The 18,455-nt window shown below is 36.6% G+C and overlaps 3 protein-coding genes, 1 non-coding gene and 1 pseudogene across 4 annotated transcripts; 3 read left to right on the forward strand and 2 right to left on the reverse strand.

Annotated features, from left to right (window-relative positions):
* The first annotated feature begins 74 nt into the window (after positions 1-74).
* Positions 75-147, forward strand: TRNAR-CCG (transfer RNA arginine (anticodon CCG)). The gene has a single exon. It is a non-coding gene; the product is annotated as a tRNA-Arg (tRNA).
* Positions 148-462: 315 nt separating this feature from the next.
* LOC141842186 (uncharacterized) lies at positions 463-2,952 on the forward strand (annotated as a pseudogene).
* A 993-nt stretch (positions 2,953-3,945) lies between these two features.
* On the reverse strand, positions 3,946-7,508 carry LOC141841293 (uncharacterized). Its single transcript, XM_074729436.1, has 6 exons — positions 7,272-7,508; positions 5,023-5,086; positions 4,871-4,939; positions 4,421-4,465; positions 4,283-4,339; positions 3,946-4,205 (listed from the first exon to the last, which is right to left on the reverse strand). The coding sequence occupies exons 1-6, from the start codon at positions 7,487-7,489 to the stop codon at positions 4,113-4,115; spliced, it is 546 nt and encodes a 181-aa protein (XP_074585537.1). The 5' UTR covers positions 7,490-7,508; the 3' UTR covers positions 3,946-4,112.
* A 421-nt stretch (positions 7,509-7,929) lies between these two features.
* LOC141839202 (oxaloacetate tautomerase FAHD1, mitochondrial) lies at positions 7,930-11,890 on the reverse strand. The gene is made up of 7 exons (XM_074726897.1): positions 11,725-11,890; positions 11,440-11,605; positions 10,485-10,537; positions 9,567-9,629; positions 9,286-9,336; positions 9,081-9,198; positions 7,930-8,289 (listed from the first exon to the last, which is right to left on the reverse strand). Exons 1-7 carry the CDS (start codon positions 11,833-11,835, stop codon positions 8,174-8,176), a joined length of 678 nt encoding a protein of 225 aa, XP_074582998.1. The 5' UTR covers positions 11,836-11,890; the 3' UTR covers positions 7,930-8,173.
* A 2,313-nt stretch (positions 11,891-14,203) lies between these two features.
* Positions 14,204-18,136, forward strand: LOC141840061 (glyoxysomal fatty acid beta-oxidation multifunctional protein MFP-a-like). Its single transcript, XM_074727952.1, has 18 exons — positions 14,204-14,350; positions 14,453-14,524; positions 14,626-14,700; positions 14,781-14,837; positions 14,908-14,975; positions 15,060-15,141; positions 15,215-15,270; positions 15,371-15,673; positions 15,750-15,836; positions 15,949-16,123; positions 16,205-16,326; positions 16,422-16,585; positions 16,676-16,924; positions 17,019-17,140; positions 17,354-17,475; positions 17,550-17,701; positions 17,794-17,935; positions 18,022-18,136. Exons 1-18 carry the CDS (start codon positions 14,257-14,259, stop codon positions 18,028-18,030), a joined length of 2,151 nt encoding a protein of 716 aa, XP_074584053.1. The 5' UTR covers positions 14,204-14,256; the 3' UTR covers positions 18,031-18,136.
* The last annotated feature ends 319 nt before the right edge of the window (positions 18,137-18,455 follow it).

The raw sequence follows: 18,455 nt of genomic DNA on the forward strand, positions 1-18,455 counted from the left end.
TTCTTAGTAAAGTAAAGATAGACATGTCACTTTGTAATCATGTAAATAAAATATAAACTTTCAAAGGGCATAGTGGTCGCGTGGCCTAATGGATAAGGCGCTCGCCTCCGGAGCGGGAGATTGTGGGTTCGAGTCCCATCGCGATCGTTAATCTTCGGTTTTGCCCGATAAAGCTTTACTTTTAGCATAAATATTCAAATAAATTTTCTTTTTTAGAAAAACAATAATTTACCTTGACATCGGACGTTGAGTTGTTAAAATAAAGGGATTTAAAAGGATAATTTTGAATGAGTTCAATAATCCTGTAAGAAGGGCCAGACTTGGCCCAGCCCATTTAATAATTCCAGGTCCGGTGCCGGCTTTCCGGTTCATGTCCGGTTCGAACCAATCCTTCCCTTCTCTATATAAATATAATTGCAGCTCTAACGGAATGCTGCTCGCATTCTAGGAAGGGAAGGGAGGATGAAGCGACGAGCGAATCGCGACGGCGGCGGCGGTTGGCGCAGACCGCGCCGGTCATTGCTCGCGGGAAGGATCGCCTAAGGAAGAGGAACGAGAGGCGGCTGGGAGGGAAAGGCCTGTCGCTCGAAGCCTTCGCCAACGCCAAATCAGGGTCCTCTGGCTACAACCCTGCCCTAATCAGTGAGTTCCTTCTCTTCCTCGCTGCCTTTCCCTCTGTCTTTTTCTCTCTTTTTAGTTTACCTTGAATCGATCGATCTCCTATTAGGATTTGTTGAGATCTAGAATCGAGAACTCGATGCGATAGCGAAATTGTTCATTCTAGGTCTTCAATCTGCAGCTTTGTTTGTTCGGAGTGATTGCGGTTGTTTGATATCTGTTTTAATTGGTATCTTATGCAATGAATTAGCTAGTATTGTTATAAGATATGGGATTCCGTCCAAGCTAGGCATGAACATATACATTGATCTTGTAGTGTGTTTTTTTTTTCTCAAATATGATATTCTACAGCGAAAGATTATCAAATTAGCTTTGCAGGTATAATAAACTATAAATCGAATTGTGGTTTTGTACTATGGTGAAGAGAAGAGAAGGGAAGGGAGGGGGAGAGAAAGAGAGGAATTTTTGGTAATTGCGTACTTGGGTGAGAAAGAAAAAGGAACTGGAAAATGAAAAATTACACTATGCTCCTAAACCAATTGCACTTCTTCCCCGCCTTTCCTGATCTCGCCATACTCCCTCTCCCGTTTTGGCTACTTGAGCCCGCCGCGCCTCCCTCACTTAACGGTGCACGAGCCTTCCGCCCTACCTTTGGTTCAAATCCTCCACCTTCCCTCCCTCTGTCATTGCTCGTTGCAACTTGCCACATCTACCTTTGCCATCTGCCACACGAGAATGCCAGGTCTGTGTGCTATAAGAGGAATAAGGATGACATTTCCCTCTTGTTTCTGCCCTGCTGAGGGTGCTCAGTGGAATTGTGGGCAGATGGGATTGGGCTAGCTGCCATTGGGTTAAACTTGCTTCTTTGAAAATGAGATTTTGGCCATTCATATTGTAATTTCGCCAAGATAATCAGGAGAATGAGTCTCAAAATTGTGCCTCCTTCCCCCTCCTAGTTCCTTCCTTCCCCCAGAATATACATAGCCTAAGTAGTTGCATGTAAGTTTGACTTTCTGCATTTGATATTAGCTACCAAAATTTAGCTGGTTAGGTTTTAGTCTTCATTTTTTTTGGCTTTGTTGTGAATCCAACCTCTCATTCTATAAACTTCATATCTTGAGAGGCCTTGGTAAATTACATTCTCTAACACGCCAGGGTGTTGTTTGGTGTAATTTTGAATTTTTTGCATTGTTTTTTTTCTGAGTTTGGTAGATTATTTTTTCATGATTGTTTTTTAGTTGGAAGATTATGTTTATGCCTCATTTGACAATTAACATCAAAGCCATTTGCTTTATGATTATAGAAAAACAAAGAGAGTTCTACAAGAATGCCAAATTTGTGAAGAAGTACAGGAAAACAGTCAAGCAACAAAACACTTCCAGTGAGCATCAGCCAACAGCTTTGGATGGTAAGGTGAGATTGGTTAATTTCTTTAGAATTATTAGTTTTGCATAATGAAAGTGTCGTATTTTCACTGATGAAACATGATAGCAGCTACTTGTCTTAGTGCATTGACCGGATATGATAATTGTTTAGGAGATTATACTCTCTACGTTAGAGTGCTCCGTTATGTAAAGATATCTGATAGTGTCATTTGTACAAGCGCATCCTTTGTTATTTCATTAGAGAAAAATTAGAATCTTCGTTACCTAAGTAGATAGATTTTCCAGAACGTCTAAACACCTTGATTAAGTCAAGTATGATCGGTTTTGACTGCTACTGAACCTTGAGTAATTACCTACTACCCAAGCCAATTAAATCTCTGATTCGCATGATAAACAAGTACCAAAATCATGGACACTCATTATTTTAAGTGAATCCAACATCCATTCGGAACACAATTATTAAGCATAACTGGTTATTCAAGTCTATCCAAGACTTAAATTGGTGATCTGCCCTCAGATGCTTGATGTATTGGGTATCTATATCCATCCCTAAGTGGTCCATGGGGTTCTATATTTTGTTTAGCAGCATGGTAATTTATAAGACAAATCTGAAATTTTAAATGGCTTTGCAGGAAGAAGATCAAACTGAAAGTCCTCCGAAGTAAGTAAAACGAAGAAAAAACCTTTCAGAAGTTTAAAAGAAGAGTATGAGAAGAAGCCTGCCGAAGATGAGAAAGCCAGGATGGAAAGAGAAGCAAGCATTCAAGCAAAGAAGGAAGAGAGAGCGAAAAATGAAGCCAACAGGAAGGCACAGAGGGAAAAGATGTTTAAGAAGACTCGGTCAGGTCAGCCAGTCATGAAATACAGAATTGAGCACATCTTGGAAGGCCTACTTGAAAAGTTCTATTAAGAGTTAGCAAGTCTTTCAACTTTCTGAATGAAAATGCTATTCAATTAGTTTTTACTGTAAATTATTGTGTTTTTGCTATTCAACTAGTTTTTACTGTAAATTATTGTGTTTTTGCTATTCAAAAGTTTTATTATAATCAGAATTATGATCCCTTGTGGATTCGATACATTTCTAGGACATTTTGGCCTCTACAATTTCTAGTTGAGCGTTCTATTGACTATCATAAAACTTAACTAGGCATGCACATGCACGGATTTGAGATTAGAGGATTAATCATTTGATTCAGGAATAGAATACAGGAGGGATTCAATAGCTATTTTTAAAAAAATGAAATATAGATTGGAGGTGCATCGGCTTTACTTTGGACGTCCTTTGTATTTATCAATCAGTGTAATTTTAGTTATAACTTTATTTTTTATATTTAAATAAAAATATAAAGTATATTTTTTTATATTTTTTTCTCAAGATAATATATAAGAAAAATATCGCAATTAATATTTCTATTTTTAAACGTTTTGATATATTGAAGTATAATTTTCTTTAAAATTTAAGATTTCAGAATATTTTTTCTACAGTGAATATATCTATCTGCTTTCGTCTTTAAACTTAAACTGTATTAATAATCACATAAATACATAATTCTATGTATCATATATTACACATGAAAATTAAGTTATAAGTTTTATTAAATATCAATAATCATATAAGAAAAGCAGGCCGAAGAAGGGCCAGAGTTGGTTTAAGAAGTTCGGTTTCCAAATGTAATAGATAAATAAAGTAACACATTAACAGCTTTGAGTAGATTTGATAGTTCATGTTAACTTTAAACTATACTGTTAGAAAATTTTATTCTTGTATATTCTTTATATTCAAGAGTTTGTATAAGACTAATTTTATTCCCAACAAATCAACCTCATGATTATCAGTCTCATAAGCATCAGCACAAGTCAAGAACTAAAACTATTTGATGCCGATAAGAAATCATCACATGACAAATGGGTTATCATATGCTTATTTAAACTAAATTAAACATTCAATCAAGAAAATAGCATTTGCTCTTATGCAAACCAATAGACTACAAACATGTAATTCGAGAGTTGGCATGCTAAACGGTCAAATGCAAGAGTAGAACATTACAAGAGCAAACGCATTTCATATACAATCTTACAAATTGATATTTTCTTAGAATCACAACGTCATCAATCATAGCTAGCATTCAGAAACTTCAAGAGGTCGTTGCGGTTGCTCTCAGCCATCTTGTCTTCCTTCGATTTATCAAGCTTCAGGAGAATCTGCAGGAGCACAAGCAAATCGTATCAACAATGCATCATGGTAGGCAGCCAACAAGGATAAACAAACACTTTCTCACCTTTTTACCAGAAATAGCACTGCGTCGGGCACCATCTTCTTTGTCGCGGCCAAGGAACTAAAGATGGAAGAAGCAGAAATCAACATGACAATGAGACGATATGGAAGAGGTTTAAATAATGGTTTGGAGTACTAGTACCTTGGATAGTTGGACAGGACTGCCACAACGCTCAGTTTGCTGCTTCTGTATGAAGCTCCCATTGCCAAAGCAAAAGAAATGCCAAAGCCAATCCAGTGATCATCACCCATTCACAAGCCCCAGCTCCAATATCAAAGAGCCAAACCAAAAACAGGCAGCAAATACCATAAGTTGGTATCAACAAAAAAAGGAAAAAAAAAAGATTCTACAATCAGAGATGAATATAATAATTATATACTGTATAGTAACAAAGAAGATAAAAAAATTGATTTATATTATAAAATAATCATTTTTAGTAACTTTGTAAATATAAAACCAATAAAAGAAAAACGAAAAACCATCAGGCTGTAAAATTTTAGGTTTGGAGATTTTTATGAATCAAAGAGTTAGTTCTAACTGTAATACATATATTCCAACCGAACCAAAGAAAAAAAAAATGTGACAACCTACCTCTTTATGTTTCTGCTTTTGATGCTTGGTTCTGTGCCTCTGTCTCTTCTCCTTATCCTTAACCTTGGACTAATAAAAGGCAGGAAGACAGATATTAAAACTAGCTAGTCGATCCATGTATACACGTGTATGCAAACAGTATGGTTGTTTACCTTTTTGGACCTCTCGTGCTTGTGCTTCTTATGGTTGACCTCGCTATCAGAAGTGCTTTCATCGCTGAAATCAAACAACAATGGGAACAAACTTGACTGTTTAAGGAGACAATACACACTGAAGAATTTAAACCAACGTTGATGCGTGCAATAACATATTACAGAAGCAAACAAGAAAGAGAAAGAAATGCAAGATTATTTCCAAGAAAAATCATTTGAATACTCCAGCAATCTCACGTAACAAATCTGCAAAGATAATCAAGGTTGAAGGTCATTGGTTATGTAACTTTCCAGTAGATTGTTCAGGCACCCCAAGCTTTATGTCGGGTGTCAAGGATACATGGAAAATAATCATACAACAAATATACAAGAATACATGGACATGGACCAATTAATATAAATTGAACAAAAATGTAAAGGCATCGATCCATTATTCCAAAATTCGGCTTTTTCCTCTTCGGAAATTAGAAAGTAATTCTCCATCCCCTTGAGCTCTCCTCTTAATGTGTCATTCGAACAGAGGCATCGGAATTAGTTTCAAAGTACCTTACAGGAAGAAGTCCCGACTCCCAACACATTTTCCATGCCAACAGGCTATTGTTCATGGACTTTATTACCCTCTCAGTAGCATTTGACAACTAAGAGATAGACACAGACAAAGCTTTGATGCAAAAAAATTAAAGGCATTCGCTAAGATGTTTGCCTAGGATAAATGCACAAGAGCAATAATAAAGGGGATGCCCAACAACAATAGCCGCTCAATGCAATGAGAAACTCACACGTGCTTAACGCCCAAATTTTGATCTGAAGCCACCAAACTACAGAAAGAATAGCCTTAGGGACTAGAGGTTTCCTCTGTGCATCACTAAAAGTTAGGACTTACCCCACAACATCTGAGAACCCCTGGTATAGGTCTAGAAGCACTACTTCTAACATCAACCATTTGTGCTAGTGATCAAATAAGTTTTATTTATGCCATTTCATTGAGATAGAGAAAGAGGAGTATAAAGATTTTGCCACCTACATAAGAACTCTTGACAAAGGGGAGCCACCTCAGCCACCTAGCTAAACTAAGACAAATTAAGACGGCCACAAATTAACAAAGCCAATTTGAAGGACTTCTTGCAAGAGAAGGTATCCTTTGTCAATAAAAAAACAAGTAATTCACTAGTAGCCTGTACAATTCCTTATAGGCTGAGGTGCAAATGCATTTACAAGGTGCCTAATGGAGGTTTTGAACACAATAATATGAACGTTTTTACATTGATCCAATTTGCAACCTTCCTCTCAAGGTGCCTAGAGAGCCCACAGGTACCACAAGTGACTCACCCTTGTGATGGTTGAAAGAAGAGTCAAGGATTTGATTCTTCAACTGTGGTCCATTCTTCACAACTGACCAGTACATTGGTTTGAAGGAGTTGAAGAGGACTATGCAGAAGAAGAGTGGGAGCAATTCGAGTCAACAATCTAAACTCAAGACATTCTTCACTACTGACCACTGCATTAGCTTGAAGGGGTTGAAGAGAACTATGTAGAAGACTAGTGGGACCATCAACTGGACTCAACAATCTCAAGTCAAGTCAAGCCATCACATAAGCGCAATCACCCCAAAAAACACGTGCAGGCGTACATCTTCATCAACCATGTGGATCCATCACAATTTCATTAGTGAAATTCTTGCTGAATGTCTACGGTATATATCTTCTACAAGTGGGATTTTGGCAGCTTGATTGTGACTGTGACCAGTGGAGAGTTGTATAGATGTTCATATGTCATTGCAGTTCGAAGAAGTAATCAAAAAATGACCTGTGGATCCTCCTTAATATTAAGGGTGAATTGGCAAAGCGCACAAAGTCCATCCGATTAGATATGCCTCTGCACACAACTTTCCCAATCACAATCACCTAACTTAGATACATCATGAGGCTACAAAAATAATGTATTTATCAATGGATTTATATGAAAGAAGGATTTGTTAACAATACCAATTCATTGACTAAGTTCCAGACTAAGAGATATTCGATGTCGATTAGAAATCTGAATTGATGCAAGGAAACAAAGAAACCATCAAACTAAAAAATGTTTGAACTCGATCAAAGAATTCATTCGATGAACCGTCTTTGAAGAAATTGCGCAATTCGGCCGATCCCTAGGTCATTCCGACAGTCTTCGAATTATGCTAGAATATGATGTTAAGAATGATGCAAACTACCCCTCCATCCAAAATACACAAAGAGGAAACCACCAACCTGTAACTAGAGGATCCGTCGCTGGGAGATCGACGGCGCTTGAGCTTCCGCTTGCTCCGCGATTTGTGCTCCTTGCGAACCTTAAGATCTTCCCCACGGCGGTGCCGACGGCGGCGGCGATCACGACGACGAGAGGAGGAGGACGACGAATTCGATCCAGACTCCGAAGAGGAGGAAGAGGAGGAGGTGGAAGAAGAGGAAGGCGACGAAGCCACCATGATCGTAGAGGTCCCGAAGCTTTCCTGTCCGCAGAACCCAAACCGTCCCTCTCCATTTATATACCCTAATTTTGATGCTCACTTCTTTGCCAATTTTCCTTAACTGGGCCTTTAACAGGCCACTTCTTATCTGGGCCTGAACAACTGTCCGTAATCTTTTCTACTGGCCCTCTCGGCCCAGTTTGCCACACCATATGTCACGCTAAATGCACGTGATCCGTGATGAGATTAACTGTCCTAATTGAAGAGCATCCTCAAAGTTTTATGTGCAATTATGTTTAAGAAGTTCAAACTTAACCCAACTCACAATTGAGTCAAAGCTTTTGACTTGATTTTGGATCGATTCGGCTTGAAATCGTAAATTGAAAATTTGTTATAATCAACTAAAAACATTCAAAAACTAGTTTTGGAGAACAGATTTGTATTGAAAAAGAAAAATAAAATGTGAAACCAAACTAATAACCATAATTTCACCTAATTTACAACTCGATTCGCGAACGCACACAAAAGTACGTGCAAAGTTTTGAAATACAAGAGGTTTAACTATGAACAGACACTAAATAAATGTTATAACATCACATTCAATCTTCAGAAGGGAAGAAGCAGATTTTATTGAAACATCTTTGAGCCAACTGTGAAGCAGCTCGACTCATTCAACAGAGAAGTGTTTAGTTTCAGACTAACCTAGCTGCTCAATGGCTTTAGGCGCCTCTGAACATCGAAGTGGATGTCGATCAAGCCTGTTATGCCGGCTGCAACCTTTTGACCCACCTTCACTGGACCGACACCGGAAGGAGTACCTGTGATGTACATGGATGGGATTTTATTGATGCAAGAATGAAAAGGATCATGCAATTCAACTTCTGGGAGTTTTCAAGCTGTGCCCAGCCAACCAAGTATTACAAGTTTAAACATTATGGAATGACAAATTGGGAATAAAACAAACACAGTTTTGAATAGAAGGATGAGTCTATAAATGAGCGCGCAATAGTTTACATGGCATACGGCATATGCTAGTTGAGAAATAAGTATCCTGAGTGAGTATACTGTCTCACACATAAGGTGAGGAAAATCTATCACCAGCAGGGTAAAAATGCTCAGAAAATAAGTTAATATGTAGAAATTTGTGCATATAGATCTTCAGAGATGTTGACTGCAAATATATGTGAGAAACTAAAATAAACAGATGTTGAAATACTGAGAAATTTGTGCATAGAGATCAACCGAAACATGTTCACAAACTATGAGTGTAAGGTATAAGGGGTAGATGGAGATCAACCGAAACACTAGTTACTATAATAAAATTAATTTGAATATAAGTAGTCGTATAACCTTGCATAAAACTCAAGGAGAGATAATGTATACATGTAACTCCTCCAAACGGTTGTGACAAACATGACATAATGTCTAGACTTGTGAGAAGCACTTAAAAGTTTATTTCTGTTGCTTAGATCAAATTTTGATTTAAAAAAAAAAATTATGTTTCTTCAAAAGACATGCAATGCATCTAGTTTTGGCACCCAGTATCAGACAATTAATTTGTTCCGATACAGATGTGAATTCAAGAAAGCAAAGTTGGAAAATGACATACCAGTCAAAATCACATCTCCTTCAAAAAGAGTCATAAATGAACTGATATGGCTGATGAGAAATGGAAGTTTGAAGATCATGTCTTTGGTCGACCCTTTCTGTCTAATTTCATCATCTACCTGGATTATAAAAGATATACAAGTGCTCACATAGACTCGATGAACCAGACAATTTCACCAAGGAAAATGAGAAAGATGAACAAGCACCTTTAGCCACAACTCCAGATTATCAGGGTCCACCACCATTGCTTTTGGAAGCTGTATCCAGAGGAAGAAAAACAACTTAAGTAGATTCTGTTATAAGTGAACAAGCAAAATATTCCACAGCTGCATCCTTGTCATGTTCGTCATGAACTATGGTTATATAGCGGTTGATACAATCTAAAATCCTAACCTCCATTAGATGCACAATAGTATTAAAAAGGATATATTATATGATATACATATAGAAGAAGGGTACACAAGAGAAGCAACAAAATAATATTTACCACTGCACTAATTGGAGTGAATGTGTCCTGTCCTTTGGCCACTGTCCAAGGAAGGCCTGCTGACTACACAACAATTTCAATATCACCATTAAAACATACATTTGAAATTAGAACTTCATATTGAACAACTTATAGTGATACAATCACATCCTATAAAATTCCATGACCTGCAATTCATTCTACTCGAACACTCTTGTAAATGTTATGCTATTGCAGGAGGAATCACATCAGATGAATAAACAGAAATTCCCTAAAAATGTTTAAATATCTAAATAAGCCAAAGAAAAAAATAAATGCTAAGGACAACAAAATGCTTACGAACTTTTAAGCATTTCACAAATAGATTTGATGAAACATTGTGACAAGGGAAATGATCAACTAATAGTAAGAGTATTCTATCACTTGGTGCCAAGATGGTATTTTAATGCCCTCATTAGAAAATGGCAACCACTCATTTAGTGAGTATGGAAGGATTTTGTTGGACACCTTTTCCTTGAAGATTGAATTATTTAGGATAACCTTGAATTATAATATTTATTTAATATTATTAACTATGGATGAGCAAAAGTATCAGCACTAAATTGCTTTAGTCTAAAAATTTTGAACACTGTGTTTTCCTTGTGTGCTCTAAGCATTTCAAATTGCCAAAACCACTGCTCCACATCCCAAGTTAACCATCTATCATTGACCTTACACTGGAGGAGTTGTTACTACCTGACTAAGAGTATTCTGCATTTACTAAATCTAGTTTTCAGTTTTTGAAGTATAGTGTTGTAGGCGATAGATGACTTATAAAACAATTAAGTAGAGAAACAATGATGAGATGATGATGAACAATCTACTCAAAATGGCAGTTTTTTTCAGTAAAACATAAAACAATAAAATCTTCATGCTATAAAAGAAACAAAAATAGTTCACCTTGGCAACAGATTGGATTTCTCTTGCCGTCATATCCAAAGCAAGTGCGTACCCTGTGATTGCAACAAATAGTCATCACAAAAACCTAGGGAGAAAATTTAACATTTCCTCACTAGACAGAATAAAAAGTTGAACAATAGGTTAATCAGTGAACAAGTCATTCAAATTTCAAACATCATAATTAGATTGCGTCCAAACCAATGCAAGACAACAATTCTGCAGATTGATAAAAAAAGAATTTACAAAATATCATTCTTAAACAATTCAAATTACCACGAAACTCATAAAATTGCCAAGTACACAACTCCGTAAATATTCAGCGCAACATGATGACCAACCTTTCCTGTCTATTTTAAGGAATTGGTAAAACCATATAACTCAGGGTTATACAAAATAAAAAGGTAAAAAAAAAAACAAAAAAGCTCTATAATATTCAAGGGTCATTAGTTAAAGATTTTTAAACCATCTTTTGATACAATGAGTTTTTTGCAGGTCCTACTGTTTCATTTCATCCAAACAGATTCTTAATGATTTCACATATTGTTTGATAAAAATGTCATATTCATTCCACTGATTCATAGGATGATGAAAAAATGTAGACTTTTACAGTTTGTTTGGAACTAGTTACATCATAAAAGTATTCAAAATCTTCAAGAGAAATGAATGCTCAAAAAAATACATATCAATTTGGAATTGAATGTTCATTTATCAAAGTACTTCACTAAAATTTCCCCGTATGTTTCTCTTAAGCATGCAAAATACTGAACTAGTTTGTGAAGTGGATGGAAATTAGAAATCCAACTTCTGAAGGAATGCAGGAATTCCAAAGTGGAACCTTCAATGGAATTGGAATTGTGGTTCCAAAAGTTTGTTCTGGTTTCACAAAAGCCGAAGTGTTCTAGTTAGCTTACTAAACAAACAAACTCTTTTAGTGCATAAAAGATAAACCAACTACCTCCGACATAGTCCATGGCAGAAGCCTCGGAGACATCACGAGCCTTCTTCCCAATGACGACAGCCAACTCAACCTCGTGATCCAGCGATTCCAGAGGATGCGGAACCTCGATCGTCCCTCCATTTTGAAGATAGGACGAGGTCGGCTTCATGAACAACACCGGCTCCTGAGTTCAAAACACAAGATACCAAGGTACACAATGAGTCCATCGGAAGGAGATCCATACAAAGACAGAAGAGATCATCAACAAATAAGAAATCAGGGGAATAAAATTGAAAACCTAACCTTAGGGACAGCGTTGCCGAGCTCCTTGGCGTGGGCAGCATAGTTGCGGCCGACGGCGATGATCTTCGTTCCGGCGCTCAGTAGCTTAGATGCTGCCGCCGCTGCCGCCATGGCAGATGCTCTCTCGATCCGATCGAGGAAAAAGTACCCGGAAAACAGCTACGACTCCTACCTAGACAACACTGATCATCCGATCGACTTGCGAGCGATCAGATTGAACTTCCAAGTTCGCGATCGGATCGGCGGATCCATGATCGAATCGCATGCCGATGCAAGTGATCCATGCCCAGGAATCCACCGGTTTGATTGACTTAACTCAAATCCGATCCTATCAATGTGGTGGGTATCTCTGCGTGTCTGATCTTGATCAATTTTGATCGCTATCGTAGTAAAAAATGATTATGTTTATCTTTTCTTCAAAAAATAAAATAAAATTCACTATCCAAATTTCACATAATCGATTTTATGATCATGTATAAAAAAAGATAAATTAAAAAATTTAATTCTTATCTACTTTAATAATTTTATTTCATCATAATCAATTCAACTTATATTTTAAAAATATGTATTAATCTCAAATATCTTTTACAGTTCATTCTCAAATTACGTGAAAAGAAGATAAATTATGAAAAGAAAGAGTGAAGTCAAAGAGAGTAGGCAAATATGTTAAGAATTGATTCCTTACCCATTATGATCGCTATCATACAGGGTAGAACAAATTGTAAATTAGACAAGTTAATGTTTGACAAATTCCATTGATAAAAAAACAACCTTCCGTACAAATCTTCCATCTGCGGGTCCCGAGAAGTGTCCACACGTGGTTTTATATCGATTCAGTGCAGTTTTATTTTATATTTTATGAGAAATTATTTTTACCATTTCAAAATTATATGATAATAATTTTATCATTATATTCAAGCATGGATGCCCGTACGAATTATCTTATAACCCAGCCCACACGTGGTTTCATAAAGAAAATCTTCACTCGTGGCCACAACTACTCCCTCCGTAGCTAGACCATGGCTCTCGGAGATGTATGAAATGAAAGTAATGCTAAAATTGGATTAAAATCGGTTGGGACTGTCACGATCGGATCGATGTATCTTCCATGTCGACATATCTTTACGAGTTATGTCGATGTTAAAAAGGTGAGTAATTATGGATTGAGGTCTTGCACGATATGCTCGAGCACGGCCTTGTGCTATATTCATGGACCGACTGCCTCTATCTCATCATCGGTGGCACACTCTTTAATATCGCATCAACGATCAGATCTTCCACCATAACATTCAAATTTTCAATATATCTACGAATAAATTAATTTAATAATCTCATAAATAATGAAAAAAATCTAGTCAATAAAAATTTAAAAATCGGTGAGACGTAGAAAATGATGAGATGGTAACGTGCTCAAAGTGAATATAACTAGACCAACTTACTTGACCTTCAATTTTTCTGTTGAATCAACTAAACTAGTCGATGTTCAAATTTGGTAGAATAAGATTTTCGCCATGAAAGCTCAATCCATCTTCGATAACTACTCAACATATCACATCAGTACGTACTTTCTTTTGAAGGTTTGAAATAGGTGCAGTTGAATTTTCTAAATCATGTGTTTCAATATTGAACTTAATTGATTTTTTACTTTTCAACCTACTACTCATGTTGACTTTTCAAAGTTGACTTCTTTTTAAATGTAATTTAATTTAAGAATATTCTGAGCTACCAACCCTTCATGAATAAAATTCTCCCAATTGCCACATAAAATATATATATACTTACTTTGGGTTAGGTTAGGAATTGTAAATAATAACTTTAAAATACAAATATTTTAAATCTAAATAATATATATATATATTGTTTGAATAAATTGATTATTCAACTACAGTTGATTAAGTATTACTTTACTTTTTCTCATTGATCCATGAAGTTAAGTGTTTTATTTGATCTCATAGTTGTCTCAATTTGACCTCCAATTTCAACAATACGACTAAGAGTTAAAAGAGGAAAAGCAAATAATAAAATTATAGGGGCTAGAATATAATTAATCCCTAATAACAATAAGTAGAAAACAACAACAACCCCCATCTCAATAAAGAATTGTATAAATACAAAATAACCAATAGACCCATTTAAAAATCATTAAATTTGGAGGGTTTATTTAGCGAATCTCGTTGACAAACAAGGATAACCTTATCTTATTTCTATTTCTTTAATTTATAGCTAGTCAATGGGTGGAAGTAATAAAATTAACACTAATAATATAATTTTGACGAAGTCTTTTTTTTTCTCTAGTGAAAATTTAATTTTAGAGAATAATGAAATGCTATGATTATCCAAGTCAAGTCTTCTTATTAATAAATGGTTTGTATAAAAAATATACACATTAAGAGATAAAAGCTAAAATACAAGTCTCTAATCACGTGTCTAAACAACATTATATAAACAGACTCTAGCAATCAAATCAAAGCAAACAAAACAAAACCAAGAAGAGGAAGAGAAGAAGAAGAAGAAGAAGAAGAAGAAGAAGAGATGGGGAGGAAGCTGACAGAGATGGAGGTGGGAGAGGACGGGGTGGCCGTCATCACTATCGTTAATCCTCCGATGAACTTCTTAGACCACAATGGTGATCATTAACATATCCTCCCTAGATCTGTTGATCATTAGCAAACTAACTGCTTAATCTCTTTCTTAGTTGAATATATTGTGTTGTTTATCATTGGTTCAGTGTTTTGGAGTTTGATAGATAATTATGATGAAGCTTTGAAAAGGGATGATGTGAAAGCCATTGTCGTAACAAGTATTCTTCAATCTCAAACAACGTTTGCTACTTTATAAATCAAGTTTGATCAGTATGAATGTTTTTAAGTGTGAGCTTAAGAATTCACTCTCCTCGATCAGGCGAAGGGCCTCATTTTTCGGGAGGTTTCGACATTGAAGCCTTTGGAAATTTTCAAGAAATTGATGAAGGAATAAGTAAGTTCATTTCCTCCATCCTTCAACTCCTTTTATGGCTCTAGTTCAAGCTAAGTTCTAACATCCACACTGATTGACAGAACTCGAACCGAAAGTGGGCTACTTGGCAATCGATGTGCTTACCGATATTTTCGAAGGTAGTTCAAAGAGAAACACCATCTGTTTCTATCTCAATTGTGCATTTCTGATTTCTGCATGCTCATTTAGGTGCTGCTAAACCATCAGTAGCTGCTATGAAAGGCCTTGTTATTGGAGGGGGATTGGAAACAGCAATGGTGAGTAATGATTTGATTCATTCCTAAAACTTTTTATCTGAATTTTAAGGTTAAGATATAACTTTATCTTTATCGAAACTTCAGGCATGCCATGCGCGAATTTCGACTTCAGATGCTCATATAGCTCTACCTGAACTTACAGTTGGGTTCATCCCAGGACTTGGAGGTAGGTGCCCTTGCAAGTTTGGTGAGTTCTATATGTGTTAACAACAAATTGTTAAACTTTAGAGTTTATTTAGGAACTCAAAGGCTTCCACGACTCGCCGGACTTCAGAAAGCCCTCGACATTATCTTGGTACGATTCAGAAAATTTTACTTAATGTAATCACAAGTCTCGGTAGACTTTTGTTATTCAGTTACAATTGTTGTAAGTATGCTTTCATCAAACCTTGCAGTTGTCCAAGTCAATTGGAGGGGAAGAGGCTTACAATATTGGCCTTGTTGATGCTGTAGTTTCAACTGATGAGTTAGTTGAGACAGCAAAACGTTGGGCTCTCGACATCGCGGAGTTTAGGAAGCCATGGATCAAGAGTCTTCACAAAGCCGACAAGTTGGAGCCCCTTGAGGAGGTGAAGAAAATGCTGAATTCTGCGAGATCTGAAGCTCGAAAGCGATCTCCTCATGTTCATTCCCCTTTGGATTGTATTGATGTGATCGAAGAGGGTATCGTCTCAGGTCCTCGCAATGGACTTCTTAAGGTACGTTCTCACACTAAAAGCTTTCCTCATCCTTCACCAAAGGCTAATATATGCAATGGCTTTTTTCTTATTGTAGGAAGCCAACATTTTCCAACAACTTCTCTTCTCTGAAACTTGCAAGAATTTGATTCATGTTGTCTTATCTCAACGCCGAACTGCAATGGTACGAACACTATCGGCGTGTCTCAAGTCAGAAATCATAACTTGATACTTTGAGAGTAATATTCAGCAAGAAATTTAAGCTTAGTTTGTGATGATTTGAACATATCTTACAGGTTCCTGGGATCACTGACTTGAGTTTGATTCCTCGGGAAATAACTAAAATCGGTGTCGTAGGGGGAAATTCAATGGGCTCTGATATCGCAACAGCACTAATTCTGAAAAATTACACAGTTTTACTGAAAGAAGTAGATGAAAACATCTTAAATGCAGGAATAGATGGAGTCAAAGGTATACTATACCAATCTAAATCAATCATTGATGAATTCACTATAAGCATGCTTTAAAATTTGAAGTTCTTACTCTCCGCAGAGAATTTGCATAGTTTCATAAGCCAAGGAAAAATGACACAAGAGCAATGTGAGACGGCACTATCTCTACTCACAGGTGTTCTTGATTATGAATGCTTCAAAGATGTCAATATGGTTATCGAGGCAAGAACGACTAGTCCAACTCCGCAACTCAAATTTCACGAGTAAAATGGTTAATTTCTAATTGTTTTCTCTCCTTGATACTTTGGCATTTTCAGACAGTTCTTGAGGATTTGCCTTCAAAGCAGCAAGTGTTTGCAGATCTTCAAAAATATTGTTCTTCAGACTGTATATTAGCCACTAACACTTCTACATTTGATCTTAACTTAATCGGAGAAAGGACTGAGGCTCAAGATCGTATTGTCGGGGCACATTTCTTCAGGTAACAAAATGAAAATGGCAAGGTTGTGCATTTGTTTCTTTTTTTTTTTTTTTTAAAATTGTCTCATTTCTGAACTTGTTTCTGTCACAGTCCTGCTTATGAAACACCACTTCTAGAAATAGTTCAGACACGTGAAACATCTCCACAAGTCATCATAGATCTTCTGAATATCGGTGAAAAGATTCACAAGACCACCATAGTAACCACTACTGACTCAGCTGTCGATAGGATGTTCATTCCTCTCACTCAAACAGCACTCTTTCTAGTCGATCGTGGTCTCGATCCCTATAAAGTCGATGAGGCATGTACTAAATTTGGAATGCCAATTGGTCCCTTCAGGTACATGGACTAATATTCATTATGATGATCAAGGGAATCTCATCAATCATAGTGTGCAACTCACAATGATCTCTTTTTCTTGTGACTTGTACAGGCTAATTGATTTGGTTGGTATCGGAGTTGCCATAGCTTCTAGCACAAAATACCTTGAGAGCTTCCCTGATAGATCCTACAATTCAAGATTAGTGCAAATCATGCTCGAAGATAAGAGAGAAGGTATGAAGATCCTCAAAGGTTATTTCTGATAAGCATATTTAGTCTCATAAACAGTTTGAAAGTTTACATGAATGAATTACTATTAACTTGATATTAAGCACTTTTGGGTTCTCAGTTAGATTTCATTGTGCATATAGTTACTAGTTTTTCAGCAAGAACATGTTCGAAAGCATATTCGGTATATGTTAACACTTCAGAATCACTTTGTAACAGGCAAGGCCAATGGAAATGGATTCTACAAGTATGATGAGAAGAAGGAAGCCATTCCTGACCCTGAAATAGGTAACTACATTAACAGGTCAAAGAATATGATTAGTGTCACTCCAAACCCTCAGGTTAGTTAACCGAAAACCCAGTAGAATTTGCTTAAGAACAAAATGAACACATGTTTGTTCAACATGATCTGCAGCTGACGACCACAATACCAGACGAGGACATAGTTGAAATGCTCTTCTTTCCTGTCATCAACGAGGTCTGTCGTGTTCTCGACAAGAGAATTGCTGTGAAGTCATCAGACCTTGACATAGCTTCCATCATGGGGATTGGATTTCCAGCTCACAGGTTAAGTTGGCTGAAACTCAGAAGCATAGGATTCATGAATCATGATTTATATCGTTACCATTCATTCATTCATTCATTTTCTTAAAATTCAGGGGTGGAGTGATCCATTGGGCAGATTCACTTGGTGCAAATTATGTATGCAAGAGATTGGAGGAGTGGACAAAGGTGTATGGTGAGTTGTTCTTCAAGCCTTGTGCATTCTTGAGAGAAAAGGCAGGGAAAGGCATACCATTGGTAAGATTCAGATCGATCCTTCTTTGTTGTATGTATATCATTTCTGTGATCCTTTTTATTAAAATCAATTTCTTAAACTTTTGCAGAGTGCATAAGTAAGTGGAAGGCTCATGGCTGTGTTCCTCCAAACTCTTTAGGGAAGATTGTATGAATCTTGTTATACCATGTAAATTCTGCTAAAGGTCATGCAATGCAAAGGCCTTGTACTGTTTGATAAAAGTCAAGTAATAGATTCATGATTGTCATGGTAAATACAACCATGTTTTTGAAGAAAACAACCATAAACTGATACAACTGAAGTATTCAAATTTTACAAACCAGAAGAATGAGCAAGTTAGTGGCTAGTACAACATTTCATCACCGCAGCTAAGCATTTGTGTGTCGATCGATCGAACTGCATAACACAAACAAGAATCATCATAAACTCAGTAAATGCAGCTTTGGATTGAATGTCTCAGGACCAGCCAACTATATTATGGTGGTAGATGGATAAGCCATTGCAGTTAAATTTGCAGAATAC

Source organism: Curcuma longa, chromosome 11, assembly GCF_044706935.1.
Source record: "Curcuma longa cultivar G26 ecotype Majalengka, Jawa Barat chromosome 11, ITB_CL_G26_1.1, whole genome shotgun sequence".
Taxonomy (NCBI): Eukaryota; Viridiplantae; Streptophyta; class Magnoliopsida; order Zingiberales; family Zingiberaceae; genus Curcuma; species Curcuma longa.

Excerpts from the sequence above, each read along its gene's own strand:
- LOC141841293 (XM_074729436.1), bottom strand. The coding sequence starts at position 7,489 with ATGGTGGCTTCGTCGCCTTCCTCTTCTTCCACCTCCTCCTCTTCCTCC. Across the intron at positions 4,940-5,022 it reads AGCACGAGAGGTCCAAAAAG|TCCAAGGTTAAGGATAAGGA; the intron begins GTAAACAACCAT and ends GCCTTTTATTAG. Across the intron at positions 4,206-4,282 it reads GTGCTATTTCTGGTAAAAAG|ATTCTCCTGAAGCTTGATAA; the intron begins GTGAGAAAGTGT and ends GTGCTCCTGCAG.
- LOC141839202 (XM_074726897.1), bottom strand. The coding sequence starts at position 11,835 with ATGGCGGCAGCGGCGGCAGCATCTAAGCTACTGAGCGCCGGAACGAAG. Across the intron at positions 9,337-9,566 it reads TCACTCCAATTAGTGCAGTG|CTTCCAAAAGCAATGGTGGT; the intron begins GTAAATATTATT and ends CTCTGGATACAG. Across the intron at positions 9,199-9,285 it reads ATCTGGAGTTGTGGCTAAAG|GTAGATGATGAAATTAGACA; the intron begins GTGCTTGTTCAT and ends TTTATAATCCAG.
- LOC141840061 (XM_074727952.1), top strand. The coding sequence starts at position 14,257 with ATGGGGAGGAAGCTGACAGAGATGGAGGTGGGAGAGGACGGGGTGGCC. Across the intron at positions 16,327-16,421 it reads ATGTCAATATGGTTATCGAG|ACAGTTCTTGAGGATTTGCC; the intron begins GCAAGAACGACT and ends TGGCATTTTCAG. Across the intron at positions 17,476-17,549 it reads GTGTCACTCCAAACCCTCAG|CTGACGACCACAATACCAGA; the intron begins GTTAGTTAACCG and ends CATGATCTGCAG.